The sequence below is a fragment of the Triticum aestivum genome, chromosome 2B (assembly GCF_018294505.1).
Source record: "Triticum aestivum cultivar Chinese Spring chromosome 2B, IWGSC CS RefSeq v2.1, whole genome shotgun sequence".
NCBI lineage: Eukaryota > Viridiplantae > Streptophyta > Magnoliopsida > Poales > Poaceae > Triticum > Triticum aestivum.
This window is the reverse complement of record NC_057798.1, coordinates 800874824-800893283: the sequence shown is the minus strand read 5'-3', so window position 1 is coordinate 800893283 and position 18460 is coordinate 800874824. Positions and strand designations below refer to the sequence as shown.

Genomic DNA, 18460 nt, shown 5'->3' with positions numbered 1-18460 from the left:
TGACCGGAGATATGATCCTGTGATGGTTCCTTCTCTCTGGGTGTGCACCGCCCGCGCCCCAGGAACCGCGAGTGGCGCCCTAGATTCTTCTGTAGTACTCGATCTTTATTAGGTACCTAGCCAGTGATGTATTCGATATATAATATTCGAGACGATGTATTCGAGATTATATATATTAAGACGATGATGTATTCGAGATTATATATTCGAGACGATGTATTCGAGATTCAGTTTTTCCTTATTGATAAATTGCATCCATGCATTGTAATTTGAATACTAAATTGTTTTATATTTCTTCTGTATTAATTAGTAAAGTAAAAGCTATGGCGGACAATACCCGCAGAGAGAGAGAGAAGAGGAATTGTTCGACATCATACGCATCCCTCATAGGCTAGATGATCTGAATGAAGATGACGGCTCCCAATATCTAAACAATACCGGAGAGGGTGATGAAAAGATATTCGATCTCGACGACCGAGCTAATGAAGTCATGAACTATGATTATGATGACACACACAATGTTAGTGATGACACAGACAATGTTGATCTTCAAATAACAAAGACTTCCGGCGAGGTATATATTTATATAAGCATGCATCCTGGTGATCATCACATGTTTTTTTATTGAAGATATATTAACGAATCGATCTTTCTTCTTTCAGCCCTCCGGATCGAGCAAATCTGCTTCTACAGACAGCAAGACAAAGCGAGGCCCGGGCAGATTGTTGAAGGATGGTATAAAGTACCACATCGAATCCACCAAACTTAGTGGCGAACCCCTCATGCCTAAGAACATTGCGGACAAGTGGACTCGTCAGTGCGGAGTTCTTGTGAAGGACAAACTCCCGATCTCCATTCAAGAATGGAAAGAGCCAAAGACTAAACGTCCAGGTGTTACTTGGGTCAATGATAGAGCCAAAAAAGACCTGGTGAAATCTCTGATGGAACATTTCACCCTACCAGATCATTTCACTAACGCAGATGTGGAGAAAGTCAAGGCTGCTGCTCTTAAGAAGATGGCAATGGCATTCAACACCCAGAAGAAAACTGTATGGGCCAACTACCTCGCTAATGAAAGGAAGACTCCGGATTTCAAGGGAACACTGGAGAAGCAAAGAGAACACTGGGACGATTTCGTGACCTTCAAGGATTCAGAATTATCTAAGGAACGGTCAATGAAAAACAAGGCAAATGCCGCAAAAAAGACGCAGTTCCATAGGCTGGGTCCAAGTGGCTACGCGGTGGGATTGCCTAAGTGGGATAAGTCTGAGAAAGAGATGGAGGGTGCAGGGGTCACTCCGATTACTAGGAGCTGGCCCCCCAGGTGCAGAACTTGGTTCTATGCGCATGGGGGGCGTTGGACCCGAAGATAGGCCTGGTTTCGAAGAAGGCAAGTCTAAAAGGAGCCGAACAAAAGATACTTGACGCAATAGAAGAAGCTCGAGCGGGGGTGTTCACGCCCAATAGAGAAAACGATGAGCTTACACGCGCCCTGGGAAATCCTGAACACCCGGGAAGAACACGAGGCATGGGTGTTATTCCCTGGTATGAGGGCTTTTTGGACTGGAATGACGACTACAGGTCCCGTGCAAGAAAGAAGATGGAGGAGGAGGAGAAGAGGAAGCTGGAGGAGGAGCAGAGGAAGCAGGACGCAGGACGCCTTCAAGGCCTAGAAGCAAGGCACGCGGACCTGGCACTCAAATTCCAGCAGCAGCAGCAGCAGATCGACTCACTTAGCCAGGAAAGGGGGTCTCAGCAGCGACATCATTAAGCGGATGATCGTCCAGCATTGGATAGCACGGTCCCATCCATGCCGAGAAGCAGCGTTGGTTCTGCCCCGGGCGACACACTGCTGGATAAATACCCTGTGGATGACATCATAGAGAACACTAACTGTGAGCTACACTCCAAAATGAAGAACATATCCATGAAGGTGGTGGACGGCGTTGCTTTTCCAGTGACCCCCGAAGCAACCTACCATTGCATCCCGATTACAGAGGGCTATGCTCATGTCATGGTTGATGAAGTGGTGGACCCATATTCGGGGTTAACGCTTGACATTCCTGGAGGTGAAGACGAGCGCACACTGGGAGGCCATACATCGTATCATCCTATGGAGAAAGGATTGCATCATCTTTCGAAGTCCACCGACACCGCGTCATCTGCCGACTCCTCGAAGTCTGCCACCGAGTCAGCAGAATTCCGCTCCTCCAAGTCCACGAACGCGTGAGACGACTCCTCCTCGAAGTCCGCCACCTCCTCCGCCGGTTTCAAGTCCGGCACCGTGTCAGGACACACCTCCTGCTTCAAGTCCGGCACATCGTCAGGCCACTTCTCCTGGTCCAACTCCACGTCAGCTGTCTCCGCCGTCTCAGCAATCACAGAAGAGACATGCCGCAGCTTTGGTGCATAGCGGTACGAGTTGAGGTAGTTCAGGAAGTACAGGCAGAGACAAGCAATATAAATATGGTCCAAGCCTCGCTCCTCTTCCTCAGAGGCCTTACGACATGACCGAGGAGCAAAACGCAACCATAGTGCAGGCCCAAGTGGACGCCCATTTTGGACCGAAACCGGCACCGCCGCCAAAGGAGAAAGTGCCTCAGAAAACGATTGACCACTTCATTCATATGGCTAGAGCACCAGCTCCCAAGCATGTTGACTCAGACTATGAGCGTCAAATCAGGAAGCTACATCGAGCACGGCTACAGAAGGAAGTGAGCTCGAGCTCGAGCCAACAAGCAGCTGGCAAAAAATGCGAAAAACCGTTCCCCAGCTGGGAGAACAGGCGGCGCAAGCGACCCCCCCGCTTGTTGTGCCAACAACACATGAGAGGAGTACGCGCGCCAAATATTATTGTGGGCAAACCGTTAGCGTTCCCCAGCAGGGCGATGTGGTAATAACGGAGGAGCATATCATGCAGGCTGAAATGCTCAAGATCTCTGTTGGACAACTCCTCGAAATCGAGCCCATGTCTCCGCTTAAAGAATCGGAAATAAAATGGAAATATGCCTGGGGCCAACCTTTGGTCCATCCAGACAAGGTCAAGAACCTCCCAACGAGAATGTATGAATTGCATCAATGGTACATGAACATGACCAAGATTTCCAATCGAGTGTCCCTCATGGTGAATGTCAAGAAGGACCATTATTACCATGAGAAAGCTCTGTCCATTGAGTATACAGAACTTTTTCAGTTATACAATCAAGACGCACTCGACAAGTCTATCGTCAGTTGCTATTGTCTGTAAGTGATTTCTTTCTGTAATTTAAGTCTCAAGCTAATTATGTAGTGATAATTTTGATCAATCATTACATGTAATTATCCTCACTATATTCTTTTCTGTGGTATTATATGCAGAATGAAGATGTATGAAATAAAAAAATCTGGATGCTATGGCATTGGGTTCATTGACCCAAATACCATTAATGAGGACATATGGAAGTTTCCATTTTATCAAGCAGGTGTAGAGGAAAGCATGGTAGAGTTCTTGAAGCGTCTCAATAGCAATGAAGATATACTACTTCCTTACAACTTCCCGTGAGTCACGCTGTCTTGTACTACAAATTCTATTTTTGCTTACTAGCTAGCTAGATGTTAATAATTAAGTGTATACGGTTTACTGTAGTTGATTAATTTTATGCACATGCCCGATAACATGCAAACGTGTGCGCATGCAGTTGGCACTGGGTCTTGATAGACACTAAAGTTGAGGAAGGAAAAGTTGAATTACTGGATTCACTAACTAAAGAAGAAGGTGACTTCACCATCGTGAAGGGGATAGTCAACAGGTAATTTTAATTATTATTAACTATATATATCTCGGCCTATTATTAGTTCGTCATTTCCTGATACGAACTATTTAATAACCCCTTTATTAATTTTCTTTGCCGGCGGGCAGGGCATGGGCAAAGTTCATCAAGGTGACTCCAGGGAATGGAAACAAAAGTTGTTTTGGCATCGACCAAAGGTAAGTAATTAAGTAGTACTAGCTAGCTACCATCTCTTTAATTCTTGTTTCAATATCATTAATTAATTATCATGCTTGATTAATCATTATCTGATTCAATTTCATTCTCGTAAAGGCCCTGAAGCAGGCGCCGGGGGATAATTTGTGTGCATTCTACGTTTGCGAGAACATTCGCATGATGACGTCCGAAAGGAGCAGATCTGATAGACAGGACTGGATACATTTGTCAGAACACTATTCACACCATTATCGATATATAGTCACACAACTAACACACATGCATATTGATCTCCTTCTTAACAGTTCAGAGAGGTGCGGGATAAGCTCCTACCATCGGACCGCATACTAGCACTTCAAGAGGAAATAGCCGGATTTTTGCTCGACCAGGTCATAAATCCCAAAGGAGAATACTATTACCCGCTACCGCCCCCATGAACCACTTGTCATCGTGCTCCGGAGGCACCAAGGCAACATATGTAGGAGAAATTGTATATGTATATACATGTGTATGTGTGAATAATGGTGTTGGTTGTGAGACATTCGATGATATATATATATAGGGAAAATCCATCCTACCACCCGGTGGTAGTTACCCCACATGTCTCATATACTACCATGTGGTACTATATATACTATTTTATTATATATATATATATACGGTTCTATACGTACGAGAAAATCTATTTATATATATGCATAACGTGTACAATTTGTAGTATCATGAAATATCAGCAAACAAAAAAATGGAATGGAAAATTAAAAAAAAACCAAACATTTAGTACCGGTTGGTGTTACCAACCGATACTAATGCCCTACCCGCAGCCGGGCCTGGCTCGTGCCACGTGGTGGCACTTTAGCGCCGGTTCGTGACGAACCGGTACTAAAGGGGGGGGGGGGCTTTAGTCCCCACTCTTTAGTGCCGGTTGTCAAACCGGCACTAAAGGCCGTTACGAACCGGCACTAAAGCCCGGTTCTACACTAGTGTACGACAAAGGATACTACCTGGGTGATGGTATATATCCTCAGTGGACCACTATTGTGAAGACAATCCCCAACCATGTCAGAGAGAAGAGGAAAAGATTTGCCCAAGAGCAAGAGAGTGCTAGGAAGGACGTGGAGCGTGCCTTTGGTGTTCTGCAATCTTGATGGGGCATTGTTTGGTATCCTGCTAAGACTTGGAGCACGAAGAAACTGTGGAAGGTGATGACTGCTTGTGTGATCATGCACAATATGATCCGTAGAAGATGAGCGCCCAAAACGTCTCTACGATCAAGGGTTACAGTTTTAGGATGAGAATGTTGTGCCTGAGCATGGAGGAGCAGTAACTTTTGAACAGTTCACCCAATTTCATCATCACATGCGTGATTGGAAAACTCACATGCAATTGCAAAATGATTTGGTTGAGCATATGTAGGTTCATGGTGGCAACCAATAGATGTATCTTTTTTTATTCGGCTTGCAAAACTATATGAGACTATTTTACTTTCATTTGGCTTATAAAACTATGCTATTTATGTGGTTGTGGACTATATATTTGCTCTCACCCTAGTTTTGCTGGTGACAATATTGATGGATGCCCCACACCATGAACCCCAAAAGGCACAGACTAGGCGCCCCACAACATGAATCCGATGTTGTGCAATCAAAAGAAGTGATGCACTATGTTGCCGTGTGGTGAGCCAACAACATATCCGACCCATGGCGCACTACAGAGGCTCGACAACAGTAGCCAGCAAGCTACTATAATGAGTCGGCTACTGTAGCGATTACTTTTTCAGAAAACATGGGGAAAATATTTTAAATAAATTATGAACATTTTTAAAAAAATAGCACCTTTAAATTTTTCATTTTCTGGAAAGATGAACAGTTTTTGAAATTGTAAACATGTATTTTAAAATTGTGAATGTTTTCTGAAATCCAAACATTTTTATAAAAAAGATATTCTTAAAATTCTCAATTTTTTTGAAACCAAATATTTTTTAAAATATTTTTTGAATACATAAACAATTTTTTATTTCAAATCATTTTTAAACTTCTGAACATTTTTTGATTTTTGAAAAGAAAAGAATAACCACTGCAAAAAAAAGAAAAATGCCATGAAGAAACCAACCGGAAAATAATAAGAAAAAGAAAAGGACGGACCAAAACCTTATAAGAGGTTCTCAAAATGTGTAGAAGTCAAGCAAATAACCTTCTCAAAGGCTCTTTAAAAAAAAATTCAAAACCGAGATTGGTAGAAGCGTGCAATAATAGGTTAAATGGGCCGACTCATCTCACCTCTTGTCGCTCGCTCGTTCCTTGTGCGAAGCGTTGACATTTCGACACAACGTGTATTTACCTAGACTATCCCCGACAACTGCCAACAGAGATGCAATGACGATGAGCGAGTTCCAGCATGCCCAGTTGATCGCGGACGCGGCTCCCTCCACTCTTCGGCGAGCTCCTTTATGTGCAGCTCTCTCCCATATGCGGATCGATGTCTTCATCCATAGGTATATATATCGCAACCCGTTGAAAGAATCGATTGTGTCCTTCCTAGATTACGCAGTTGGTGATTGACGTACTGTGATGAGGAGAGGACCCTGCCGTGTGTCGTGACTCGATATGGGTTAACTATCCAATTCCTATGCCGACCCCTTTCCAAACTTTCAACATCTAACATGATCGTTCCAACGATATCACCAACATTTGTGTTCGTTTGTAAACGGTTATGTGCCAACACTTGTTTCGCAAGTCTCTAGTTGCCCTCCAACGAATCCATCATCAATAGAATATGAGAATAATGAAAGTCGCGGCTATGAGATGTTCCACTGTAGCCAACAAGAATTGTGCACACCATTCAGGTGAGCCCAAGGCCCCGCCCGACCGAAGACTCGTGAAAGAACCCTCAACAACTTTTGCTTCTTAAAAGTCCATGGTTTCCCTTGAAAGCCAGAATCAACCAGTCCACAAATATGTATTGCGTCTCAAAAACCTTGAATTTGAGTCTGACTACGATGACCTACACTATCGTGTTCATGAGAACGAAATGCATCCATTGAAAATTGTTCAAAGAGCATAAATCGTTCATTGTGTCCCATGTTCTATGATGCAACTGAGTTTGTGCTTTGTCATAGAAACATGACAACCTCCTGGGGCTGCTTCCAAGTTTAGAAACTTTCACATCTGTATGGTATTTTGAGTAGCCCAAAACATAGCTAGACCACCACTTCTAGTGGTGGTGTCAACAACATAAGCGTTATCATAGCCTAAAGAACCAACAAGATTTTCAGCATGGACCACGCTAATCTGAGTCTCTACAATGCAAAGAACTATAGGGGCAAACTTCATCACGATTTGGCGGAGCTCTCGAATTGTCTGGGTGTTGCATATCCCACCGCAATTTCAATACAAGAGACTCATTGTGCCCGGCGGTCCTCCACTTGGGAGACCGCCAAACGTAGATCAATGGTTTTGTCGGTCACACTTAACTTCTTAGAGCTCTTTTTGTCAGAAGCTTGTCCCATCTTGGTCATCTTTTGATAATGTTTTGGGGGCGGGCTTGGAGGAACCTAATCTACGCGAGGAGCTGTGAAAGCTAGGGTACCATCGTTGCCGCAGCTAACATGAACAAATCTCATTTCCAATTACCTTAGTTGAAGCACCAAGATCAACAATGTGCTTGGAGTTATTTTTTGTACTTGGATCCGCCTCCTCCATGTTAGCATCTCGGTCCTCTTCTTCCTCTTCAAAACCCGTCCCCATGTCATGTCCACTATCACCACTCGCACCGCAACCTCCTCTCATACAGGTTCGCCCTCGTGAGAGCCACGACTTCTCTGCCTACTTCCCCAGCGTGTACTGGAAGGAGCATGGAGGTTTTTAACAACCGATGCTAGGGAAGGGGGGAGATTGGAGCCCCACTATCATCACACTTTTCGTTGTGTTATATCGCTTCCGCCTTTAGCATTCTATGAACGAGTCGACCGAAGAATAAACACACAAATGTATTTCCTCTAATAGTACTTCCTTCCTTCACAAGAGTATTGTAACCTATGACGTTGTAACAGTAGTATACTCTGATATATTATGGTTCATTCCCTATCAAGCTATATCGTACCCAAGAAGACATGAATCTCTGGGCTGGGACACATGGCCTCCGATTTGCTGAATCGGGGTGCCATAGTCACTTTCCACCTTTAGGATAGATTCAAACCAATAATATGCTAACTAAGAACATGGGCACATGTGACGCGTCCCATTAGGGTTGGGGCAAGAGAAGGAACGTGCAAGTGGTGGAAGGAAGATGTGTGGGGTCGTCGGCGTTGAGCTTGCATGTGGTTTCTAGAGGGCAATGCGGGCTTAAGTCATGCCTAGTAGCTAGGGGTGCGGTAAGGCCCTAACTTGATGTTGGAGAAGGTGGTGGTGTGCGATCCATGGCGCATTGAGAGGAGATGGGATGCTAGTTAAGCATAAGTACAAGGAGAAGGGAGACTACAGAGCCATGAAATCTGTTTTTTTTTCATTGGACAATGGTAAAGAGAAAATGGAAACGATTCAAAATAGTTGGCTGAAAAAGAATGCTCCATCGAATGTGTGCATCACTGTTCAATCGAGCTTGATCCTGTGACTGGGACGTGCTTTTACTTGGATAAGGGATTCGTTAACACGTATTCACCACAAACACCCTCAACCTTATCTTTTCGCTCGTCTTCCTCCTCCTCGCAGCTTGGCTGCTCCATCCAAATGGAACATCGAACCCCCCTCGGTTGCTCCCCGACAGCTCGCAAAGCTGCGGCCATTGGTGTTGCAAGTTGTCGCCATCACCAGTGCTACAAGGTGTAGTGGTCTCTGCTCCTATCTCTCTTCTTCATTAGATTCCTCCTTTAGAATCCTCGCCGATGAGGGCTTCTCCCACCTTTATAGAAGCTGTCATGGATGCCTCTATCTCCCACAAGCTAGATGCCCAACTTTATGGCCTGCGCTCCCCCCAAGCGAACGTGAGGAAGAGAGGCACTCACATGATCGGCGACGGATGCTTCAAAGCGAATGATGGGGCTCACAGCATGACGCGTGGGGTTCACAACATGGTTAGTGCTGCAATAGGTTTCCAACACGACCGGTATTGCTATGGGGGAGGCAAATCGAACATCCACATCGATCTGACGGTTAGGGAGGCAGCTATAACTCTTAATTACCAGTTGTATGCCATGTAGCAACCGCCTAAAAAATAGCCTTTATTTTCGAAGAACGGTAAAGAAAAATCTGAAACAAAAAAAAAACTGGAAACAAGAATTGCCAAGAAAATAAAGGTTGGGAGAACATAGCCCACGTTGGATGTGAGATGTGCGGCCCAGATTAATCTCTCCCCTTCTTCCTCCCGGCTGCCAGCACCGCTAGGGTTAGCGCGGCGGCGACCTTCGATCCAGGCGATTAATGGCGCGGCGGTGAGCTCCTGCGTGTTCGCCGGCGGGATTTTCCCTTCTCCGGCGAGCCCGTTGGGAGAGGCTCCTCCCCATCCGGCGCCGCTACTCCATCCGTAGGTACGTCAGTTTGAATCCCTGTTAAAAATTGATGGGCGCGTTCCTCAATTCCTAAGAGAAAAACAATCCCAAGGATGATATCTGAATGGAGGCTAGGATCTTGGTTAGTTATCCAGTTCCAATCCCGACCCTGCGATCCCGATTGCAAAATTTTGAATTTTCGCATGAGCGATCCCCATTGTAGTGTAATGTTCCTTCAGGCCAATTTTAAACATGATGTAGCTTCAGGTTACTGGTTTATTTATTCTTTTCCCAGCCAAGGCTAGTAACCTACTCCTCTGATGTTACGTGAAGATAGGAGTTACAAAAATGAAGAGGAAAATCTTGTGATGCAAGATACCTGATACAAGTTTGTCGCCAAATTACGTTATCTGTTTTGTCCTAGAACAGAGTTGAGTCGGCGGGATTCATGATCACGATTGCTATCTGAAATCAATGATAATGATGCTTTCCGAAACCAATGATAACGATTGCTTGCTGAAACGATTCACCGTGAGATTTATCTGGTTTGTACTTCTTCTTTGCTGCCACCCAGATCGATCTATCTATCGGACCACTCTGATGGAGAAACAGAGCAGCCAAGAACTTTCGATCGAAAATAAGAGCGCTGGTTTCAGTAGGGTGGAGAAACCTAAGGTGGCAGAGATTCAGCTTCAACTTCTACCCTATGTAAGGATCGCAATGCCTTATTTACGTCGGGTATTACCGACTCTTTTAAAAAGCAGAGTCTTAGCAAGGGGAGCGTGACTGTTGAATTGGTGCCACAACTTGACTGCTCATGCTCATTACAGGACGTTTTGCGCGACATACTGTCACGGTTGTCAATCAAGGATGTCGTGAGGATGAGCACGCTTTCTGGTGAATGGAGACAGCAGCGGATATGCCACCCAGATCTGGTCTTCACCAAAGACACCTTTGGCATCAGTACTGACCCAGATCCGGACTTCACCAAAACCATTAATGCCATCATTAGAGACACGGATGCTAAACGAGCATCCTGGACTGCTGAATTCATCTTCAATGTGGAGAGTGTATTGCGCCCACTGTGGTCTACTTCTACTACAACTACGACTACGCTGGACAAGTTTGCTGTTGAATTTGGTCTCCGCAGAAAGCATAAGTATTACATTGATAGATGGGTTAGCTTTTCCATTGCGTCAAGGGCCAAGCACATTGCTTTCGATTTCACATTTGATGTCGATTGCGCTGGCCCTGGATGTGACCAGTACAAGGATGTTTTCCCGCTGTGCAAGCTCAGTGGCCCAAGCGGCTCTTGTGTCACATCTCTTGTTCTGGGCTATGTATGGTTAAAGCTGCCCCCCAGTTTCTGCGGTATCACAAACCTTAGGAAACTTACACTAAAAACGGTGTTCATCAGTGAAGGTGATCTCCAGTGCCTGTTGCTAAGTTGTGCTCTTCTCGAGCATATAAACATAGAGTGGTGCTCCCCCTTGTCAAGTTTACGCATAGGGCAGGAACTGTGCAGGTTGCAGTACCTGCGTGTGCGCCGTTCTGAACTGGAAATGTTAGAGTTGCATGCTCCAAATCTTACCAAATTTGAGTTCGACGAAGATCTCGCACAAATTGTGCTCAGTGATTGCTTGAGGTTGTCGGAGGCAACCTTTGTATCAAACATGAGGACTCAAGAGTTCAATGATTATGATTTCGATGACTTGGCCTTCACCTTCACCGAGCTTGCTCTTCCTCATGTGCAAAAACTATTTCTACTTTTGAATTTGGATCAGGTCTGCTCTAGAAAGTAGTGCTTTGTTTTACTTCATTTAAAATTTTGTTATCACAAAGTTTAATTGTTAATTTTGTATCTGTGCACTGTTTCTCTTCCAGGTGCTAAGATTCAGTGAAAACCAGAATAGCTTCATCAATTTGAGGCATCTGAACATGAACCTTGAGATCGGGTGGGATCCATATGATGATAGTTGGGCAATAGGGTTTGTTCATCTTTTGCAATTATCACCTCTCTTAGAAGAATTAGAACTGCATGTAAGTAATTTAACTGTTGATTATGAAAAAAAAATCAACACATTAATCAGGATAGTTATGTCTGTTGCTTCTGTTTAACCCCTACCCCCCTGAAGAATATTTATAGTGAATTAACGGATATATGTGTGTGCAGGTTGGTCGTGATAGATTTTGCCCTCCTACTATGAGGATGGTGACAGCTGCGCAAGGGCCTCTGCATCATCACCTCAAGAGTGTCCACATGTCTGGATTTTGTGATGTATTGGGGCTAGCTGAGCTGGCGCTCTACATCCTTGGGAATGCTACTGTACTTCAACGTATGGTGGTAGATCCAGTGGCGTATGCCGAGACTCTTCACACTGATGATATCTATTCAGTCAGCAAGGCTGGTAGTATCGAGGGGGACCATTACCATGCCGATCAGAATAGGATGTTTGCAGAGCAAATCCTTGGCAGCGAGGAGTTCCGTCATATCGTCACCATTTTGTGAAGTACAATGCTGGGGCTGGAGATGCTATTTATATATGCCGACGATTGATGTATATGGGCGTGGTGGAAAAATGATCGATTGGGAGCTTTATGAAGATTTATAATAATACTCAGAAGGGAAGCATTCATGTACAAGCCAAATGATTGGATGCAGTAGTGTGTGCACGAAAATTCAGTGTTGTCAACATTTTGGTTGCAATCTGGATTAACTATGCTTTCTTCTTTTTCGGCGTTGCTATTATGAACATAAGCAGTTGGTAGCAATTTTGAGCGATATATATGTGATACACTGTCATTAATAAAATCATGGAATCATTCATCCTATTCCATGCATGGTCTGTGTATGATACTGTCAAGATTCAGTGATTTCCTTGCTGCAATTAATCTTCCCCAAGTTCCTTCACAATACTACATTCTTCTCTGAACCAACAAAATCAGAGAAGTCGCTCCTTCTAACTACATAGAGATTCTAGTAGTTAAGTTCTAAATAATCACCTACTAATTCGCCCTTCTAGTTAACTGCAAAGGGGATCTCAACAGAGAAATTTTAGTGAGAGGAGAAGAGGGAATATGATGAAGGGAGTTCTGCATATTTTGGTGAGTTTGCATTTTGTCTTGCTTGAAAGAATCACAGACAAAGTTTAATTCTATAAAAATCTCAGAATTTTTCTTGTCGGTTAAAAAAAGAAAACAAGGGGACAGAGCAACTATTAGAGCAGAACATTATTTTAATGTGCAAGAGGGATGCAACCCGTCCAAATTACCTGCGACTTCAAACTTTTTCACTTCTTGAAAAACAAGAAATTAGCAGCTTCTCAACACATACACTTGCAGTGCTGTAACTACATAGGAGCTCCACAAAAGGAGAGGGATATGAAAACAAATCCATCACTTCAGCAACATTACAGGAAATGACAAAAATGTTTGTCTTACAAGCGCCAATCTAAGACTGTCTAATAAGTATTCATAAATACTTCCAGGCTCATGACATTATTACAAAACCTGTCGATACATACATATCGTTCTTAATTTGTTTCTCCTTGGGACAGGATACTGATCTCCACACTTCTTGCTGGGGGCTATTATCAGTCTTACTTCCTTACCTTTTTGGGCAGCCGGCATCCATTATGCGCGAGCTGGGTCACGTCGTGGACGTACATGATAGGAGACGGGGTCCTCACTCTTTCGCCCCGGAAACCATCCGCAAAGCCCATGATCACCTTCTTCTTCTTCCTGAAAAAGGAGTATCCTTTCACCTTCACGACGACCGACTTGAGGCCAATCTTGCTGGCGACTCGCCCCATGTGCTCCCCTGTTGCTTCACCGGCATACCGAGCAAGACGAGACCGCCCCTTTCGATCCTCCAAGCAGCCAGCGGAAGCCCCAGCCTTCCTGTTCCCCTTGACGTCCGTCACTGTCACAAAGGTCTTCTTCCCCTTGAGCGTGACGTGGAGAACGTCCCTCTTCACTCGCGGAGCCCCTGCTGGCCGCAGCATTTCCATGTTAAACCGGCCCGACCTGCCACCACCGGCTGTGAATCCGTTTCCACCCATCCTGGCACCACCGGCTGTGAATCCAATTCCGCCCATCCTGCTATCACCGGCTGTGAATCCGTTTACACCCATCCTGCCATCACCGGCTGTGAATCCGTTTCCAGCCATCCTGCCACCACCGGCTGTAAATCCATTACCACCCATCCTGAAACCACCTGCTGTGAACCCGTTCTCAGCGAATTGAGGGGAAAAACCGCCGCCAGTCTGGTTCCGTGCTTGCATGATGAGGCGGCTCATCGGATCACCGGCGTTCACGAGGCCCTCCAGTGGGCCCTGCAAGAGCACAAATTGAGATACAAATCGTGTCAAGCACCAGATAACAACATGGACCACTCTGTTCGTGTCCAGGCAGAACTGGGGAAAAGGCAGGAGACAATGACTGTATATATCAATGCGGCTGTAAGAATAAAGATCACACAATAAGATTCATGGCTATAGTAGCAAGCACTTGTGGTCAACAACATCAGCAGCACTGGGCTAAGTTAATTTGGTAGGTTAGTTGGCAATGGCAAAGGGGGCCGGCACCCTTAGGAAAGTACTCCCTCCGTAAAGAAAGTAGTGATCTAAATGCTCTTATATTTCTTTACAGAGGGAGTACTCCAGTAAAAAAAAAGGAATTTATGATGACAAGAACACCTCTGCCTAATCATTCCCCACGAAATGAAATTACATCGCAGTTGAATTGGTGGGAAGCATGCGCACACTTGCCTAGCTCACGAATCTGTCCTATCTGTCTGTTTCAGTTCAAGATTTGGTTCAGTCTACCTGGCTACCATCGTGTTGCGAGTTAGATGGATCTGTATCGGGTTTCTTGCGGGGAAATGCAATGGAAGGGAGGGAGGGATGGGGAGCTGGTGAGCGTACCTTGTCACTGGACAGCAGCCGCTGCGCGCCCGGCGAGGAGAGCGGCCGCAGGAGCGCTCGGCCGGCGAGCCCAAGCGCCCTCGCCGCCATCGCCCTCTGCTGGGCCGGGAGGAGGACGAGATCCGGTCGTGGCCGCGGCGGCGGCGGCGGCGGGGCGAGGCTGTTGCGAAGATTCGAGTGCGTCTCTCGTTTGGGTTAGGCCGTCTTTCTCTTGGGCTTTAACTGGACCTGACTACCGTTTAGGGCCCACATGGTCACATCAAATGTTCAGATGTCCACACACAAAACAAATATCAAATGTTCAGACTTTTTTTTTGCTTCTAAATAAACATGTTCTGACTTTTTTTCCCTAAAAACCTGACTTTTTTTCTAGCTATCAGTGTTGTGTAGGTTGACCATTGACCAAGGAGAGCTCTGTAATTATAACTATATTTGTAACATTTGACTTGATATTTATTATTATATGTAAGCGGTTGTTCTAGTCCCGAGGTATGTGAGCTTGGGTGAACAGTAAAATCAAACCAAAAAGGTTGATAGATTTAAAAATTCTGATTTTTTTTTTGTGTGAAACATGGATAAAATGATTTTTTTGCCTCAAAACTTTCATCACCATGTGGCATCATGGAAATCGTGACAAAAACAAAACAGAGTCGATGCTCCAAATTCTATTTTCAAACGCATTTTGGAGCATCACTTTTGTTTCTTTGCCACATTTTCCATGAATGTCATCCATGATGAAAATTTGCAAGCTATGAAAAAAATTGTTAATATTTCACACGCAAAAAATCAGAAATTTCTAAAAAAAAATATTGTTTTACTGTTCAGCCGAGCTCAACACTTTGCTTATTATATTGCTTTTTCTAATGTTCTCTCTTCTTTTTCATATGAATATTTACGGATTGTAAGATCTTTATTTGTACTCCCATTTGAAGGAAGTCAGTAGATTACACTAGAAAATCCACATGAAAAACAACTAATAAATTTGATATCTAATTGTTAACCAACCTGTGGTAGGATGGTTAGGAGGACAGTCAATCGCAGATGAACAAGGAGCACGCCATTTAATTGTGTGTGATTTCGTGATGTTTATGCATGGCATTTAAATTGCAGATGTGAAGTTTCTGGATTTTAGACTTGGCTAGCTCTGAAAAAGACATTTTTCACTTGAGAAAAATAAGGCAAAATATCAAAGATTTGGCGCGCGCACACCAAATCAATCCCAGCCACAAACGTAGATCTTCTCCTACCTTCTCTCGAAGACTTTTTCTAAAGAAAAAGAAAAGAAAAGAATCCCACGCAATATCCACAACACCACCTCAAGACGGCAGGCACCACAAATCCACGAGAATGCAGCCATGATCGGCTCCTTCCTCCCCCTCCCCACCACCTCCGGCCGCTCCCTTCCGCCCCGCGCCACCACCACCACCACCCTCCCCTTCCCAAGATCCCCACTGCGTCTCCGCCGCCGCCGCCAGATCCGCGTCTCCGTGTCGTCGTCGTCGTCGTCGGAGAGCAACGAGGAGGGCGCGGGGAGCACCAACGGGTCCCTGCCGGGGCTTGCCCCCGTGAACGGCGAGGAGGAGGAGGAGGAGGAGGACGAGTCGTGCCCGGTGGAGTGCGTGACGGAGTTCAAGACGGACGAGGAGCTGGGGCGGTTCCTGGAGCGGTCGCGGGCGACGGGCGCGCTGGTGGTGGTGGACTTCTTCCGGCCCTCCTGCGGCAGCTGCAAGTACATCGAGCAGGGCTTCATGAAGCTCTGCAAGGGCTCCGGCGACCACGGCTCCCCCGTCATCTTCCTCAAGCACAACGTCCGACCCTCCTGACACCAGCAAATCTTGATTAGTCAAAAGATCATCTTATATGCATCTGAAAGAGAAGCTATGCATGCTTGCATTGCAGGTGATTGATGAGTACGACGAGCAGTCGGAGGTGGCGGAGCGGCTGCGCATCAAGGTGGTGCCGCTCTTCCATTTCTACAAGGCCGGGGTCCTGGTCGAGTCCTTCGCCACCCGGGACAAGGACAGGATCACCGCCGCCATTGCCAAGTACACCTCACCTGATGAGTAAGCAACTAAGCATCACACGCACGAATCCATTGTTTATGAGCCTCTAAACTGATAAGATCTCCTTGGTTAATCGCCTAGACATGCTTACCTTGGAAACAGTTAGTGAAATGACAGACACATGTATCTGCTCCTATGAAATGGGAGCTGCAGAGCTAAAGAATTAACTAATTCTCTTAGTATTAACCAGTCCATGACAGTCTACCTGAAGATCTCTGTATATCCCGATCCCGACTGATGTATGTAGGCATTTCCCTTTTGCAGGCAGGAGCCGGAGACGCAGCCGGAGGAGTAATTTCTACTCCAAATACGTACATACATCAAGAGCCATCTAGCTAGACTGGTAACCGAGTGATCTGCCAAAGCTAGCTAGCTTGCTAAATGAACCTCCATTGTAGCAGGAAAAAACTGGGATTGGTTGTAATAATAAAGCAGAGTATATCATGATTCATGAAATAGTTGTATGCATGCAAAGGGATCCATGTAGAATGGTCGAGGATAGATCCTGGTTGATTACTCAATGTCATTTCCGATCCAGTGACTCCCCGTTGCAAAGTTTCAGACTTTGACCTGATCATTTCAACATCTGAATGAATTCTACTCTGTTTTTGTCCTAAAACAGACTTCTATTCTATTGTCTTTTTGCCTCAAAACAAATTAAGTTGAAATGGTGTGATTCACCATTGCTTGATCAAAATTATAGGGACACAAATGCACAATGCTTTATCTAGCTTGTGCTTCCTCGCTTGACACCGATATATACTCATATCTATAACTCTATATCGGCGTACCACCCATGGACAAACTAGGCAGCCAAGAATGCTTCAACGGAGTCACTGAGAAACCGAAGGCTATTTTTATCCGAGTCTTAAATAACAGTTTTAGGAAAGAGTGGGCTATTGCACATGTAGCACTACTGGACATGATGTTTTGAGCGACACATTGTCACGGTCATCACTAAAAGAAGTCGTGAGGATGAGCGTGATTTCTATTGACTGGACATGGCTCAAGATATGCCACCCTGACCTTGTCATCACCAAAGAAACCATACCCAAGAGCTCTTCATGTATATTTAGAACTACCCATAGATTTTGTGGTTTCACGAACCTTAAGAAACTCACACTAAACAAGGTATCTATCAACTCAGGTGATTTCTAGTGTATGTTGGTATAAGTTGTGCTCTTCTCAAGAGCTTAGCACCTGTTGGTTTGAGCTTGCGCCTCAACTTTTGCTTCTTCCAGATCCCCTAAGAGCAGAAGCCCAACCATTTCACGCCTAGGCTTTAGAGAAGCATCTCTCCAAATTGCAATATGGAGCAAAAGCCCCTCCAGACCAGCTTCCCGCAACCCAACCGACTTCTCACCCCTCCCGCAAAATCATGTCATCCAACTTCTAGTTGTTTACAGTCAAAATGCCACCGGCCACCGCCATATAAAGAGGCAATGCTTATCGAAATAACGAGTGTCAAGTAGGAGCCCAAGGGGACCTATCTCACTACGTGATTGCCCTTGGTGCGAGCAAACCCTATTTGGCGCATAGCGCGGTGGAGCAAGGGAAGTCGCGCACAACTCTCGATAACTATGAAACACCCCACTTCTGCTTTCTTCTTCCGTCTACCCCATTTTGATGGTTACCTCACACAGAAGCACATCGTGCTAATTTATACTCAATTGTTTATTTATTTATTTTCCTTATCAAACATCATGAATATTTTATAAAAGCATGGATATTTTTTAAAGAATCCGATGACATTTTTTTTGGGAACAAATGGTCATTTTATTTGGAAATGAAGAACACTATTTCAAAATTTATAAACATTTCGATAAATTTCTGAACATTTTTAGTTAAATTGCAAGCATTATTTTTGTAAAATTCATGAATATTTCTAATCTTACTATAAAAGTCTTGAATGCTTTTAATTCAGGTGAATTTTATCATTTCAGGATTTTCAAAAACTTGGAAACATTTTTAAATTCGCAAACACTTTTGTAGTATCACAAAATGTTTGTGAACATACGTTTT

At 44.7% G+C, this 18460-nt stretch overlaps 3 protein-coding genes across 3 annotated transcripts; 2 read left to right on the top strand and 1 right to left on the bottom strand.

Annotated features, from left to right (window-relative positions):
• Positions 1-9291: 9291 nt before the first annotated feature.
• LOC123047535 (uncharacterized) lies at positions 9292-12282 on the top strand. The gene is made up of 5 exons (XM_044471121.1): positions 9292-9489; positions 10025-10158; positions 10281-11234; positions 11335-11490; positions 11624-12282. Exons 2-5 carry the CDS (start codon positions 10051-10053, stop codon positions 11957-11959), a joined length of 1554 nt encoding a protein of 517 aa, XP_044327056.1. The 5' UTR covers positions 9292-9489; positions 10025-10050; the 3' UTR covers positions 11960-12282.
• A 491-nt stretch (positions 12283-12773) lies between these two features.
• LOC123047534 (uncharacterized) lies at positions 12774-14595 on the bottom strand. Its single transcript, XM_044471120.1, has 2 exons — positions 14376-14595; positions 12774-13784 (listed from the first exon to the last, which is right to left on the bottom strand). The coding sequence occupies exons 1-2, from the start codon at positions 14463-14465 to the stop codon at positions 13050-13052; spliced, it is 825 nt and encodes a 274-aa protein (XP_044327055.1). The 5' UTR covers positions 14466-14595; the 3' UTR covers positions 12774-13049.
• A 1079-nt stretch (positions 14596-15674) lies between these two features.
• LOC123047533 (thioredoxin-like 4, chloroplastic) lies at positions 15675-17067 on the top strand. The gene is made up of 3 exons (XM_044471119.1): positions 15675-16183; positions 16275-16438; positions 16703-17067. Exons 1-3 carry the CDS (start codon positions 15731-15733, stop codon positions 16731-16733), a joined length of 648 nt encoding a protein of 215 aa, XP_044327054.1. The 5' UTR covers positions 15675-15730; the 3' UTR covers positions 16734-17067.
• The last annotated feature ends 1393 nt before the right edge of the window (positions 17068-18460 follow it).